The 15510-nt window shown below is 41.1% G+C and overlaps 1 protein-coding gene across 2 annotated transcripts in view; it reads left to right on the plus strand.

Annotated features, from left to right (window-relative positions):
• The window catches only part of ZMYND8 (zinc finger MYND-type containing 8), a 91586-nt gene that overhangs the window by 1155 nt on the left and 74921 nt on the right, over window positions 1–15510 (plus strand). For both annotated transcript variants that reach the window (XM_079978930.1, XM_079978931.1), the window contains exon 2: window positions 231–274. In XM_079978930.1, the coding sequence (XP_079835056.1) occupies window positions 267–274 (8 nt within the window). In that variant the 5' untranslated portion in view covers window positions 231–266. The remainder of the gene's footprint in view (window positions 1–230; window positions 275–15510) is intronic.

Below are 15510 nucleotides of genomic sequence, written 5' to 3' on the forward strand. Positions count from 1 at the left end.
ATGAAATTAACGAGGAACCAAAACCAAAAAAAGAATATAGGAACAAATGCTGTGGTTGTCTTCTGTTTTGCAAATGTGAGTATTTTGTGTTTCTCTACCAGTAGCTTAGTTTAATTGAATATTGGTGTGTAAGACTTTATCATAAACCAAACATAGGGGGAAAAGTAACGCTGATTTGTTTTCTCCTGCATCTTAAATCTAAAATCAAATTTATCTGGTTTGTTTTTCAGGGTTGTAAAAGAAAGCCACACAAGAACTTGGTTGTCATGATGGGGTAAGTGTAGTCACCCTCAAATGACCAGGTCTAATACATGGAAGTTGGAGTGACACAGATTAACAAGGTCTGGCAGCTAAACTGAAGGGCTGCCAACTGTTTCAGGACACAGACTGGAAGGTGAAGCTTTTCTAAGCATGGTGACAGGGTCAACCCAGTACATTTTGGTGCCTGAGGTGAACCACAAAATTGGTGCTCCCCTCCCAGCGAGGGAAGAGGGGTTGATATACATTAGGAACAAGGGAGCAGCGAATAAAGATCTACGGTACATCAGGATCTGCTGCCTCTGTGGATCCTGCCTCCTCCTAAGGCAGTTGCCTACCTTGTTACATGCATGGGTGGGTTGGTCCTGCATATAGATAAGCAATGTAGCCAGTGTTTGCAGATCACGCTGCTGCTAAAAAGCTCATAACAGGCCAGGTAGAAGTCTGGCAAGCCAAAATCCCTAGGGTGTTTTACCAAATAATTTTATTGAAATGAATCAGGTTCTGTAATACCATTGTTTAGTTGTGTCCGACTCCTCATGGACCAAAGCACGCCATTAGGAATTTGTATAACTTGAGAAAAAACTTGCCAAATTTGCATCTTAGTAAACTTTCTCTTGTAACTTGCTGGCCTAGGAAACCTGTACAGTGGTGCCCCACAAGACGAATGCCTCGCAAGACGAAAGAGTTTTCCGTCTTTTGAGGTGCTTCGCAAGACGAATTTCCCTATGGGCTTGCTTCGCAAGACAAAACGTCTTGTGAGTTCTTGCGAGTTTTTTCCCTTTCCCCCCCTTTTTCTAAGCCGCTAATAGCGCTAATCCGCTAAGCCGCTAATAGCCGTGCTTCGCAAGACGAAAAAACCGCAAGACGAAGAGACTCGCGGAACGGATTAATTTCGTCTTGTGAGGCACCACTGTAGTAATGTTATTATGTTTGCATGGGCATAGGTTCAGTGTAAGCTTTAACACTTGATTTTTTAAAAAATGTATTGATTAAACATGTATCTCCCAATATCCAGTTCTTGTTCTGATCATATATTCAGCAGTGTACATAAAGTCAACATGCAGTAGGAAAGCAGAATCACACCTCTGCATCCTCCCTTGGGATTGGTACAGTCTAAAAGTTATATACATGTATTTGTTCCTATGTACGTGTCCTATTTATGTGCATTTTTAGCAAGTCTCTCCTGTATTGAGCTTTAAAGTTTGTGCATTTCTGATAGGCGCATATTGAACTGCATATGTGATACTGACATGTGAAGTGGAGACAGGAAGTGTGTGGATATGATTCCAATGTTGCTCCATGTGTTGATAATTTCTTCATTCTTTTTATATACTTTGACCAGTGAGTGACTAGAGCCTCTGTGTGATCTGAACAAACTACTTATTTTGTCCTCTTGTTGGGAGAAGGTCAGATATAACCAATGTAGTAAAAGGTTTGATAGATAATAGTAAAAGAGCTTTGCATGTTAAAACAATCTGTAATCTTTGCTGGAGGGAGCATGTGTACCTGCCATGTGGTGCCTCATTTCAATCATCCTATTGGCATACCTTAGCGGTGATGGCCAAACTTGGCCCTCCAGCTGTTTTGGGACTACAATTCCCATCATTCCTGATCATTGGTCCTGTTAGCTAGGGGATGATGGAAGTTGGAGTCCCAAAACACTGGAGGGCCAAGTTTGGCCATCACTACCTTAAAGGTTGCAATAGCTGCTCCTGAAAAATGTTTTGTTGACGTTTCTGAATTGAGTTTGTTTTGTTTTGTTTGTAAAGTTTTTTATTCCTTTTTATAATGTATATAAAACAGATAAAACAATTATAAGGATGAAAATCAAAAGATGAAAAACAAAACTATAAAACAGACATGGAGAATGTGACATATGAGTTAAAATAATAACGTCCAAGTAAAAACTACCAACTTTAGCAGATCATGAAGTACCGGTACATTTCCAGATTTGTCAGGCCTGTGACGAAGTTTGTCTTGAAAATGGTAGTTCCACTGTATATGTCATAAAGGAATCCCAAATCACATAAAAATTGTCTGGAGGTTCTAGTCCTTGCTGAAATCTCAAATTATGGATTATTTTCTTCATTATAGCTATATTCCAGAGTGAGTGGTACCAAGCGTCCAGTGTAATATTTTAGGCTGTTTCTCATTAAGCTGCAGTTACTATTCATGCTGCTAAGATTTCTGTGCTACTGACAGTCATTTACTTAGTGGGTTTAAAAAAAAGAGTGGTATTCAGAAGTGAATGACATTTTCTGCAGAGTGGTCTAGTAGGAACTTGCTTTTCCTGTAGGGAACAGTGAATGTGATCTGTCAGAGTGTCAGTTACTAAATAATATGTTTAGTGCTTGATAAACTTTCCCTCTGATGGGTACTTAAATTAACACTTTTCATACTAGCTAATCAATGACAGAAATTTCACACAAATGTGTTAATCTGTGACAGACATTTCAGAGATAAATATGGTCTGGTTGAACCCAGGGGAAAAGACTCTTCCTTCGGATACTAATTAAGGGCCTTTCCACATTTACCATTGATAGAGGTATAATTTATGGGGGGTTTTGGATTTTTTTTGCTATACTGTCACATTATATTGTCTTTATTCAGCTAGTATTCCACTGTACTAATACAATGTTTTTTCTTTGAAAGATCTGGAATGGATTCTCAATATTTTAATTTGTGTGGCATGCGTACCAGTGTCATCCAGGTTTCTATGTGGAAGAGGAGGTGGCTAGTGAGCGTGATTTGGGAGGCATCTGTTTTATGTCACTTTCTCTGACCAGTATGAGAAAGATATGACAGGTAGAGATGATGATACTGAGTCAAAGTACAGGCACACAAACCCCTTACGCATGTTCTATTCACGTGCTACCCCATACATGTGTGACACTGGGAAATAATTAAATAAATAGAACCATGCCAGGAAATGGAGGGAGAGAACTAGAGAGTCATTGTAATTCCTGAGGAGAACCTTATTGGAGCCCAAAGAGGGCATCAGTGAGGGAAGAAGCAGCCCCGAAAACACCTGGGGCAGAGCAGAGATTTGTTTATGCTGCTCAGCCTCCCTGCCTGGCAGCTGACATGCAAAATAGTGTAGCAGCAGCTGCTTTGCCACCCAGCCTCCAGCTTGCCCAAGGACTTCAGCTCTTTTTGAAGACGGAGTTATGTGGAAAGTGAGGAGAGAGAGCTGGAGAACAGGAAAAAATGGGTGTTCAGGGACTTTCTAGAGGGTGTTCCACCTTCATATGATTTCACTTATGTGCTCTGGGGCCCAGAACGTAACCCTTGCATAACCCGGGCGGGGGGGCAGGTGAGCTCCTGGACCGGCAGCAATTATTGGCTGTGGACAATAACCAGGTTTGTCATTGTTCAGCTAGACATGTAGTTCCTCTTTTAATCTCCTATATTTCCACAAGATTAGAATTCTGGAATACTAGACCTCCCCCCACCCCCAAACATGCGATGGAAAGGCGACAGGTTTTTCATGAGGTTATTCTGGCCTCTCTGTAAGATCATCAGTGCACCTCACGTCACCAAAAAAGCATCAGTTGCTAAAGAATACACCTCTTAGATGTTTTCGATCTCTTGTAATTAAATACAGGTGTTAAGAACTGCTATGAGCTTATATTTGGCTGAACTTTCTGAAGAAACTGGTTTCATTTCATTTTCTAAATATCCTGCATCCTATTCAGTTGAGTTCTTTATTTAAATGAACTATAAGGCTTAGAAAACCAAAATCATTCTGTTTGTCTGTAATAGTTATTTTATATAGTTGTATTCACGTACTCAAGAATGTAATACTAATGGGTATTGATAATAAGAGTGTGTGCCTCAAGGCCTAGAAGAACCAGATTCCTTGAGAATAAGGGCTCTCAGAAGCAAGGAACCTTGAAAGTTGGGCTAACAAGTTGAAGCTAGGTCTGGACGACTATAGACTACCGTATTTTTCGCTCTATAGGACGCACCGGACCATAGGACGCACCTTGTTTTAGAGGGGGAGAACAAACAAAAAAAAATCTCCCCCTCTCTGCCCAGCGCCCCTTCAGCAAAGCGGCAGGAGGCACTGCGCAGAGAGGGGGAGAATTTCCCCCCCTTGTTCTCCCCCTCTAAAACAAGGTGCCGTTCAGGGTGCGTTCAGTCGCCTTCAGGCAGCTACCTTGGAAGCCTGGAGAGCGCGAGGGGTCGGTGCACACCGACCCCTCTTGCTCTCCAGGCTTCAGGTTCCTTTCAACCTGCTCTTTGGGGCTGGTGGGGGAAAGCCTACCACCAGTCCCAAAGAGCAGGTCAGGGAGCAGCGGAAGGGCGCACAGCCTTCCGCTGCTCCCCAAGCTTGTGGGGCTGGTGGGGGGGGGGGAAGCGCTGCTTTCCCCCACTGCCAGCCCCAAAGAGCAGGTCGGGGAGCAGCGGAAAGGCACAAAGCCTTCCCGCTGCTCTGTGAGCTTCTCGAGGCTGCTGGGGAAGCCCGGGGCTATGGCCTCTTTAGCCCCGTGACCCTCTCCCGGCTGGAGAGGTGGCGCGCAGCTAAAGAGACTGGCCACGTCAGTCCCTTCTCCCTCCTGAAGAAAAGCCCGCAAGAGCAGCGCAGAGCTTGTGTGCAGCTTTTGGGAGCTTTTCCTGCCTGCCTCCCCCCCTGCATTCGCTCCATAGGACGCACACACATTTCCCCTTCATTTTTGGAGGGGGAAAAGTGCTTCCTATAGAGCGAAAAATACAGTACATCATGCTCCATTTGAAGACTGTTAGTTGTGGAACAATATTGATTCTCAGCTGTGTGCAACCCAGTTTCTGGTTGCTTCCCTGGCTGTCACCTACTAATACCTTGCTCTTGGACTACAGTACTCTACTGTGTTTGACCTTGGCTTTGCTTCATGATTCTGCTATTGGACCATGCCCACTTTTGGGCTGCCTCACTGTGGACTGCTCAACCTTGACTCATTCTTAAGACCTTGTGTATTTGAATTGCCTTGTTACCCAGCTGCTACCTTGGACCTCCAGGGTTTGGCCAGGCCTTGTCCTGGGAATGTAACATCCCTGGGTTTTTTTGGCTCAGGGGCCAAGCCAGGACCAGACCATTACATGTGGATGGGTACATAATCTTAACTGAATTGAAACTTGGAGGAGTGTCACACAAAGGCTGAATTGCAGTAGGTGCATTCATTGAGCTGGTTACTTGAACAAGGTCTAAAATAATTTCATTTTCCCCATTCACCTTGTAATATGGTATTTCCTTGTCTTATGATTCACTCTCCACCATGGAAATCTTCTTAGCAATTGCAGGAGGACCTGTGCATGTGCATGTGCATGCATGCATGCGTTGGAAATGACTTATTTGTTTAACTGTGCACATTTAAGTATCTTTACATTTTGTGTGGCTATGCAACTCTTGCTTCAGACTCATACTTCAGAGATGTTTAAAAATACAGCCCCTGCTCTTTTTTAATGAAAATTTTTCATGACTCTAGAGTCAACACAAGGCAACACAAGAGGGTGCTATATTTCTATTAACACAAGAGGAGAAAGCAGAAGCAGTTATTAACACCCTGCATTACTCCTGTCCTCCAAGTCACTCTCTTGTTCCTATTTTTTTTAGTTAAGTAGGTGGTACACTAGGTAACTTGGAGTATGGAGTACATTAAGGTAGAAGATGACACAAGCAGAGCAACCATTTAACAGTTGTTTATGGTACAAGCATCTGGGTGATATTTGATTAAGTCCTATATGGAATGGACTTAAAGGTCAGTCATGACTATCTTAAGTCCATTGATTTCAGTAGATCTACTCAGAGTATGACGTAGTTGGCTATAGCAGGCTGTACTTGGAAATGTTTTAACACTACAGCTAGAATTTAATTTAAATTTAAGCAATACATAGAGTAACTCCAAAAGGCCCTATCACAAAAAACATGATATTTAAGAGTGAATTTGCTGGTTCTCAACCCAACTTGGATGAACAGCATTTTTAATTTCTGTCCTAAGTATACTTTATTGGAAGCAAATACTTGATTTACAGTTACAATCGAAATTATTCAACCCCCATTGCAAATCAGCTTTATTATCAAATTTTACAGACTTTCAGCTGCTTGCAATGAGCAAATCAAACAAAAGCAATTGAAATAGCTCAACAAAATGGATACTTAAAGTGATTTCCCCTAAATCAGCTGAAAATACAACTCATACTGGCTTCTCCAGTCTCACTATTATTTCACCCCCTGAATAGAATCCTTCACAGCAGCACAAATACAGCAGGTGTGGTCTCAAGCACACATGATGCAACTAATCAAGGGCTTCATTAATTGCGCCAGGTGTGCTTGAGGTGGAACACAGCAAACCCCTAGCCAGCTCAGGTATTTCATGAGTGTCAAATTTGGCTGCATGTTAGAAATATGACTAAGTCAAGAGAATGGTCCAGGAAGGTAAGGGAAGAGATAATTGCCCTTTACAAATAAGGAGCAGGATACAAAAAGATAGTGAAGGCACTGAATGTTCCTAGAGACACCATTGGAAGCATAGTTCACAAGTTCAAAGTTAAAGGAACAGTGGTTACACTACGTCAGGCATAAGGCAAACTCGGCCCTCCAGATGTTTTGGGACTACAGTTCTCATCATCCCTGACCACTGGTCCTGTTAACTAGGGATCATGGGAGTTATAGTCCCAAAACATTTGAAGGGCCGAGTTTGCCTATGCCTGCACTACCTGGATGGGGCAGAAAAAGGAAGCTACAGTAAGTGCAGCCAACTTACTTCCAGATAAATGTATTCAGGGCTGAGATGTTTGACAAACTTCACAAGATAGATAATAGCCAAACGATGCAATCCTAACCTGTCCCTGCAATGGGGTGAGCTCCTGTAGCTCGGTCCCTGCTCCTGCCAACCTAGCAGTTCGAAAGCACATAAAAGTGCAAGTAGATAAATAGATACCGCTCCGGCCGGAAGGTAAACGGCGTTTCCATGCGCTGCTTTGGTTCTCTAGAAGCAGCTTAGTCATGCTGGCCACATGACCCGGAAGCTGTATGCCAGCTCCCTTGGCCAGTAAAGTGAGATGAGCGTCGCAACCCCAGAGTTGTCCGCAACGGGACCAAACGGTCATGGGTCCCTTTACCTTTTTACTTTTGAGTAGACATGGCTAGGATTGCAGCCTAATCTGCAACATTGGGCACCCATAACTAGGGCCAACACAAACTTAGGGAATGGGAATTTGGGATAAAAGAGAAGACACTTGAGCTGAATGAATTACTGTTGCTAGGCATCTTTCTTGTGTAGAGGTTCTTTTGCTCAGACAGACAAATACTGAAGTATAGCAACCCACAAATATTCTAGTAAGCCATCCAGCCTGTATATACATAGTGTTGCAGGGTGACAGCAGGGGGCCTAGCAAGGTTTTCACTTGGAAGAAATTATTACTTATAGACTAGCAGACAACTAGAAGCGTACGTTAACCAATGCCACACATTTGAAGTTTAAGATGGATTTTTCCTTTCTTTGAAGCTTAAGTGGCTAATTTGGTCTGACAATTCTCAGCTTAGTGGTTTTTTTTTTTTTTTGTTATTTTCATAGTTTAACTATAAAGAAAATTTGTGGTCATACACATTTTCATTGTTGGGTAGTAATCACCACCAGTGTTTTCCATCATCACATCTGCATCGCACCCCCTTACCTGTTTCTAGAGAACTAATCTCATGAACAAACAATTGCCTTTTTGCATTTCACATCAGGACAGCTAATAACATACAAATTATGTAACTGAGGGCATCCCCACAGCCACAAGAAGTATAGGTAAAGGTACCCCTGCCCGTATGGGCCAGTCTTGCCAGACTCTAGGGTTGTGCGCTCATCTCACTCTATAGGCCGGGAGCCAGCGCTGTCCGCAGACACTTCCGGGTCACGTGGCCAGCGTGACAAGCTGCATCTGGCGAGCCAGCGCAGCACACGGAACACTGTTTACCTTCCCGCTAGTAAGCGGTCCCTATTTATCTACTTGCACCCGGGTGCTTTCGAACTGCTAGGTTGGCAGGCGCTGGGACCGAACGACGGGAGCGCACCCCGTCACGGGGATTCAAACCGCTGACCATGCGATCGGCAAGTCCTAGGCGCTGAGGTTTTACCCACAGCGCCACCCGCGTCCCTACAAGAAGCATATGTGTTCACAAATAACAAAACCAGGAACATGAATCAAGCTGAAATGCATTTTTTTTATTAAAAGGAGAAAAATAGCAAGCAGTTTGTTATGTGGGTCAATTGGTTCTAAATTTCTTCCTTCCAGCAGAGTTAACTGACATTTTGGGTTATGGCAGTGGCAGCAGGAGCTTCTTGCCAGCAGCAGTTGTCATGTACTTGTAGACTTCAGTAGCAACACCCATTTGTTAGCACTTGCCTGGTGCAAGTATGTGTGCCTAGAATTGCACTACACAGAATGTCTGCAAACCAGTGTCTTGGAATGCTGATTAGGGTGAATTCTTCTGCACCACAATTTCTCACCCAAATTGCCTCCCCCCCCCCCAGTAGTTGGATTTATTTCTGATCTTGATGCCAAGCAGGAGTAATGTGGCTGGAAGGAATCGGTTGTGAGGGGAAAGCAGTGAGAGGCAGAAAGGTTTGACACCCCTTACTTGACTTATAATCACTTCTCTGTCTTGCCACTTTACTCTTACCATAACCTGTGCTCTAAGACATGGGTCATAAATGTTATGTTTGACTTTGGCACCCATATAATTGGTCATGAGCAGTGTAGTAGCATTACACCTGTTGTCTCCAGTGTTGCCTGCTCATCCTTTAAAAAATACTAAATATCAAAACGCTTATGAAGCTGACATCATCCCACAATTGCATGCAGTAGTCTGCCTTTATCCTCTTAACCCCACCTCTCATTGCTCCGAGGTCTTTGGAAATTACCGTAAGTCATGCCAGTAGCCTTTTGAGTCCCAATAAGAGAGTCTGTGGTCTTTGGCTAAGTTAGGAGTAAACATTCCTTCTGACCTTGAATGCATTTAATAGTAACAGACTTCACCATGGCTAAATCATATCTTATTGTTTCCTTTAAAAGTATTTTCTTCTTTGTCTGAAATTAACACCACATTAAGGTGGAATAATATATGAAAAATTGCATTACATGAAAAACCTCCCTTGTACCCTCACTTTTCGAAAGAAAAAATCAAGGGTAACATCTTTTGGTGGGATTTTATTGAATATATATAAAGGGAAATTTACATTGGCCTTTTCCACAAGTCTCTCAAGAAATTTGGGATAAGTAACATCTAATTGGTTGAAAATATTTCATAATGTAATATAGAGCCTTTTATTTTTGGTACTCCTTGTGCCTCTGATAGTTTCAGTTATAGATTTATGTTTCTGTATATCTTGTAAGTCATGTGTGCCGCACCTCTTGTTCTCCCATTTCTTATGATTATACCCTCCACTTACCTGTCTGTATCTTATCACAAGCATCCAGATAACCTGCTTTATTATTTTTTCTTGTGTTTGTAACATCTCATGCCAGCCTTGGTTTGGTTTAGTTTTTGTGTTTGTCTCAGGAAGTTCTATTTTGTTAGTATAGTAATATGGATAACATTTAATAAAACTAGAAAGATGTTGATGAGTAAAGCTGTTGTATTTGAGCTCTGCAGTATATTCTAATTCTAGAGTGTTTATGTTTTGAATAGTTTTAAAGTCAGTTAGCTCAGCAGTGTTAATTGCAACATGCAGACATGTAGCATATCTTTATTATCTGTTTTACTTTCATGCGCCCTTAAAAGCCAAATAGAATCATAGAATTGTAGCATTGGAAGGGACCACAAGGACCATCTAGTCCAACCCTTGCAATGCAATAATATTTTTCCCAACATAGGGTTTGATCCCATGACCCTGAGATTAAGTCTCATGATCTACCAACTGAGCTATGCCAGCTGCATATTTTAATTGGAGAACAGACGCTGGGAAAGTAGTTGTTTTGGCTCAGCATTTAGCTGATAAGGAATACTTAGCTGCTTCATCTTGCCTGAAGTACAGTGATAGACCATGAGGATTCCCTGGGAACTTTTGTTGTTTTTAATTTATTTTTGCTTTTAACTTTTTAAATTTTTTAAATTATTTTACTCTGTAGTTTTATGTTTTTATATAAACTGCTGGAACATATTTTTGATACAGTGGTATATAAATAATTTTTATAAATAATAATTCAAAAAACAAAATGCTGATGGTCCAGAAAAGCTGAAAGGTGATCAGTAAGGAAATTCTTTCCAAATGTAACTAAGCCTCTGCTGCATGCTTGTCCTCCAGAACAATATGAATTTCTAAAATAGTATATTACTGCACATCATGCAGCATATGAAAAAAGGAACTGTGCCAGTTTTGAGTATTAGCATTGCCCTTTTAATCTCCCCACACCCCCATACACAGGCATCATTGGGCCAGTATTCCTCAGAATTCTTGCGACTAACTGCTTTAATACTGCCTTGGTGCAAAAGAGGCCATTATACTCTTTAGGAGTATCCTGCAGCTGAAGTATGGGGGAAGGTTGTCTGTCTGCCTACTCATGAAAATAATGATTTTGATGTGGAGTGTTTTTAAACAAGGTACCTCCCAAGTGAAGTTGACATGGTACAAGAAGTGAGAGGACTTCACCATGTAGCCTCAGTGGATAGAAGTGCCTTTTACTGACTGACTGGTTCAACAGCTGTGGTCATTCCTGGACTTTTCCAGTACTTGCCACAGTAGCTGCTTTTAGTACTGTGCAGTACATTGCAACATGATTGCTCCAGGAGTGAGACTTTTGTTAGAATATAACACCTGTGCTCAGAGATCTGCACCGGCTGCCAATTTGCTCCTAGGCCAAGTTCAAGGTGTTACTATTAGTATATAAAGCCCTTAACAACTTGGGACATGTTTATTTATGGGATCGCCTTACCTTACATGTGTCCACTCAACCACTTTCATCAGCGGAATTGGCACTACCTACAGGTGCCGCAGGGGACGTGGGTGGCACTGTGGGTTAAACCACAGAGCCTAGGACTTGCCGATCAGAAGGTCGGCGGTTCGAATCCCCGCGACCGGGCGAGCTCCCGTTGTTCGGTCCCTGTTCCTGCCACCCTAGCAGTTCGAAAGCACATCAAAGTGCAAGTAGATAAATAGGTACAGCTCAGGTGGGAAGGTAAACGCAGTTTCTGTGTGCTGCTCCTGTTCGCCAGAAGCAGCTTAGTCATGCTGGCCACATGACCTGGAAGCTGTCTGCAGACAAACGCCGGCTCCCTCGGCCTATAGAGCGAGATGAGCGCGCAACCCCAGAGTCGGTCACGACTGGACCTAATGGTCAGGATTCCCTTTACCTTTACAGGTGCCACATAATACCTGTTTTGCATTTGTAAGAACTTGATAATTTAGTGTAGCAGTTTCTGAACTTTGGAACTCCCTGTCTGTTGAGATCAAGCAGGCAGCCTTCACTGTACTGTACTATTTTTGACACCTGCTAAAAACATTTATGTTTAGACAGACCTACCCAGATGCTTAGAAAGTTGGGATAATTTTAATCTGTTTTAGTATTTTAACTTTTGAATGTTTTAAAGTATGGTTGTGAATCTTTCTTGATTTTACTGTTTTATCTTTTGTAAACTGCTTTGAGGTTTTTTTACAATCAAGCAGTGTATAAATTTTATCAAGTAAATATAGTCAATTCATGCACGTTACAACTTGCCATTAGTACACTGGATCACAAGCCAAGATAGAACCAGAGCAGTCCTTTACTGATGGCATTAGCTTTGTTAGAACACTTGAGAGTTAACAAGTTTAATCAGAAAGGCTTTCACACCATGTCAAGATCCTGTTGCAAGCAATGTGAGTTTACTTGCTGTTTTTCAAGTTGCCTGTAGGAAGATGAGGAATGTGCAATCTTTCCTAGAAGAAATATCCCAAGCTACAAAAATGGAATTTTTTTTTGTTCAAATAGGCAAAAAACAATGCACAGATACGACCTTCAGCTTTTCTGCATGCTAGAAAACTGGTTCATCTTACTCAAGTGTTTCAGGCAGCTGGTTTGCTGAGCTCTAGATCAAAATATCAGTCTTTTAAGGCAGGGTTAATAGTTTGACTGGGAACAATTCCAGAAATGCAAAACCTCTAACCCAGCCATTTATCTATTTGAAACATGAGATTCTATGGGTGGAGTCTAGCTTTCTTTTAAATAGTCTGCTGTATAATTCAAGACAACCATATAGCTGTCTGTAGGCAATTGCATCAGACACTGCAACTGAATGTTATTAAAATGGAGATGAAGGAGTTTGTGCTAATGGAAGACAAGAAGTATTCAGAACCCACACAAAAATGTGGGAAACATGCTTTTGTTTAAAAACAAGTATATACTTGCAAATCCTATTTCACTAGAGCTAACAGAGCAATGGGTTGAATGTTTACATTCAGAAGGATAAGGCACAGTAGAACATGGCTGCTTAAGGCAGAAGTTCTCTCAAACTTTCTACTCACAGGGCCCACTTGAGATGGCTAAAATTTATTAAGGCCCATTAGTCTCAAAATGGTGGTACAGAGGTAGAGCACAAAATGGAGATAAAATTTGACATAATCAGGTAGCAATTGCTGACATTACTTTCTAATGATATCTGTTCCATCTTTGAAAATTGCTAAGTTCTTCATCACAAATTTTGCTTATGTCAAGGAGTTCCATAGTTCAGCTTTCCTCAAGCTAAGTACAGAGGTTTCCTGTAGAGGTATATATCCAGATATTTTTACTCATGTCCTGTAATTTCTTCCATACCCTTTTCAAACTAAATTTGTACCTAATTCCCACCCCAAATTTATTTCATCCATCATCATTGGTCCTTTTGCATTCACTTGTTCCTTCTATAAAAGCTTTTACACTATCTGATTAGGTCACTTTCCAGTTCACATGAGGAAGCTGTTTTTCCATGTTCCTAGGGTCAGAAAAGAGACATCTGCCCATAGATATCAATGGAAATTAAATAATTTTATGTATATGGAATTAAAGAATTTAATGTAGTGTGCCCACATCCACAGTCTCCCCCCATGCTGACGGACTGTTGGGGAGTGGGAAGAATTAGGGCTGTGGAATGGGGAGTTTGGGACCTTCAATAGAAGCATTGCAACATTTTGTTGCAAGAGCTCACTTGCCTATATAGTAGTAGCTGTATGTTGTCCATGGTTTGAGCAGATTTGGCTACAAAAGTAAGGGAAAGATTGAATTAGTATTGGCAGACTCAAGGTTAGTTTGTTATTTTTAAGTGTCCTAACTAAGGGACAGCTTCCCAAATACATCCATACGTTAAATTGTTTAATTTCTGCATCTGGGAATGACATAGAAACCCCTCAGAATGTTGATTGACTGTTAGAGGAGGGTGAGAAAAATGGTGGGCAGGGTGTGGAACGGTGTTATTCATTTTAAAATATCTTTCTATTGCCTTTCATTTAAAAACCACAAAGTGATGTACAGCACAAGGTAAAAACTGGAATATTAGCATCTATACAATAATCTTTTAAAAAAGGGAAAACAGGAAAAACAGTAATCGAAAGCAAACAGATTAAGAAGAGATTGGTATTAACTGCCAGCAAAGGCTTGGAAGAATAAATGAGATTTCAGCAGGTGCATAAATATAATCAGTGTGAGTGCCTGCCATAATTCAGAGGAGAGATGATTCCATTAAGAGGCCACCACAGTAGAAAAGCCCCACCTCGTTACTACAAGATGGATCCCTGCTGACGACTGTGCAACCATACTGTCCATACTACTTCACTACTTTTGTTAGCTGTGTGAGATTACTACACTAATAGATAGATTCCCAAAAAGAACAGTAGCAATAATTTCCATACATACAGGTGTAGAATAGATGCTTGGTTGGGAAGCCCCAGGTTTTTTAGAAAGGGAGGTCAGAGATTCTCCAACTTCTTACCACAAGGGTGAGACTGCTGAAAATTACTGGGAGTCACAAAATGGTGAAGGGGCAGAGCCAATCGCAAAATGGTGGTACATGGAGGCAGAGTTTGGCATAATTAGCTGCCAATTACTGACATATTCTACTAATATATAATTCATAACTGGGAATTGCTAAATTCATTGTCAAAATGTTTTGCTTGTGGCAAGGAGTTCCATAGCTTAGTTTTCCTCAACCTAAGTATAAAATTTGCTCTGGAGGTATTGTGAGTCAGCACCTACATTTTAGGCAAAATATTCTAATCCAGAGGTTCCAAGTGCAGAAGCCTTTTATAAATATTTTTTCTCTTTCTGGCACCACATAGCTCTGAATGCCCCCCCCAATATTCTGTAATTCCCCCCCCCCATTCTTCTTTCTCAGTCAACATGTGCCTTATTCCTACTCCCCTGCCCCCCACCCAGCCCCTGCTGTCCCCCACCCAACCCCTGCTTGTTTCTTTTATCCTTTCTCACTGGTCCTTTTTATATTCACTTATGGTTTTTTTTTTTAAATAATATTTATTATTTTTAAAACTTACAGAAAGGAAAGAGAAGAAAAAAAAAGAAAAACAATAACAAGAAAGGGAAAAAACAATACAATACAATATATAAACAATACAAAACACAACATTAACCTAAACAAAACAAAACAAAAACAATTTAAAAACATACATTATACCATTTCAGTAGTCTATCTTTCATACCCTTGTTTCGACCTCCTCTCACCTCCCTTTTTGTATTCCACTTCTATTAATTGTTTCAGCAATTCCTTTCCATCTTTCTCTATTTTCTGTCATATAAATATCTTAACTTATTTTTACCCTTATTTTCCATTAATACTATAATGCTTATTTATGCTTAACTCCTTATAACATTTCAACTAAAGCCATAAGATTTCATTCCAACATTTTTCTAACACTCAGTAATTTTACAATATTTCTATTTCTGAAAATAAACTTTAAAACTTTTTCCAATCTTCTTCCACCATCTCTTCTCCCTGGTCTCGGATACTGCCAGTCATTCGTCAATTCCAAATAGTCCATCAACCTGGTGATCTTCTGTCCGAGGCTCTTAACTCTTTTCCAAGTCCCTTCTGCAGGTCTTCTTCATATTTATACTTGCACTTTACTTTGTCTTCTACTGATCTTGTTCTTATTTTCCTTTCTTTGATACTGAAGAGCAGATCTCGGGGAAGCTCCAACCTAGCAATGCTTTTATTCCTTCTCGACAGGTCAACCAAATCTCCATGGTTAAATCTAAAATCCATAAGGTATTTCAGGACATGTTTCAAAATTCCTCCAAATCCAAAGGCCCCCACAG

Source organism: Podarcis cretensis, assembly GCF_951804945.1.
Source record: "Podarcis cretensis genome assembly, chromosome: 6".
NCBI classification, from domain to species: Eukaryota; Metazoa; Chordata; class Lepidosauria; order Squamata; family Lacertidae; genus Podarcis; species Podarcis cretensis.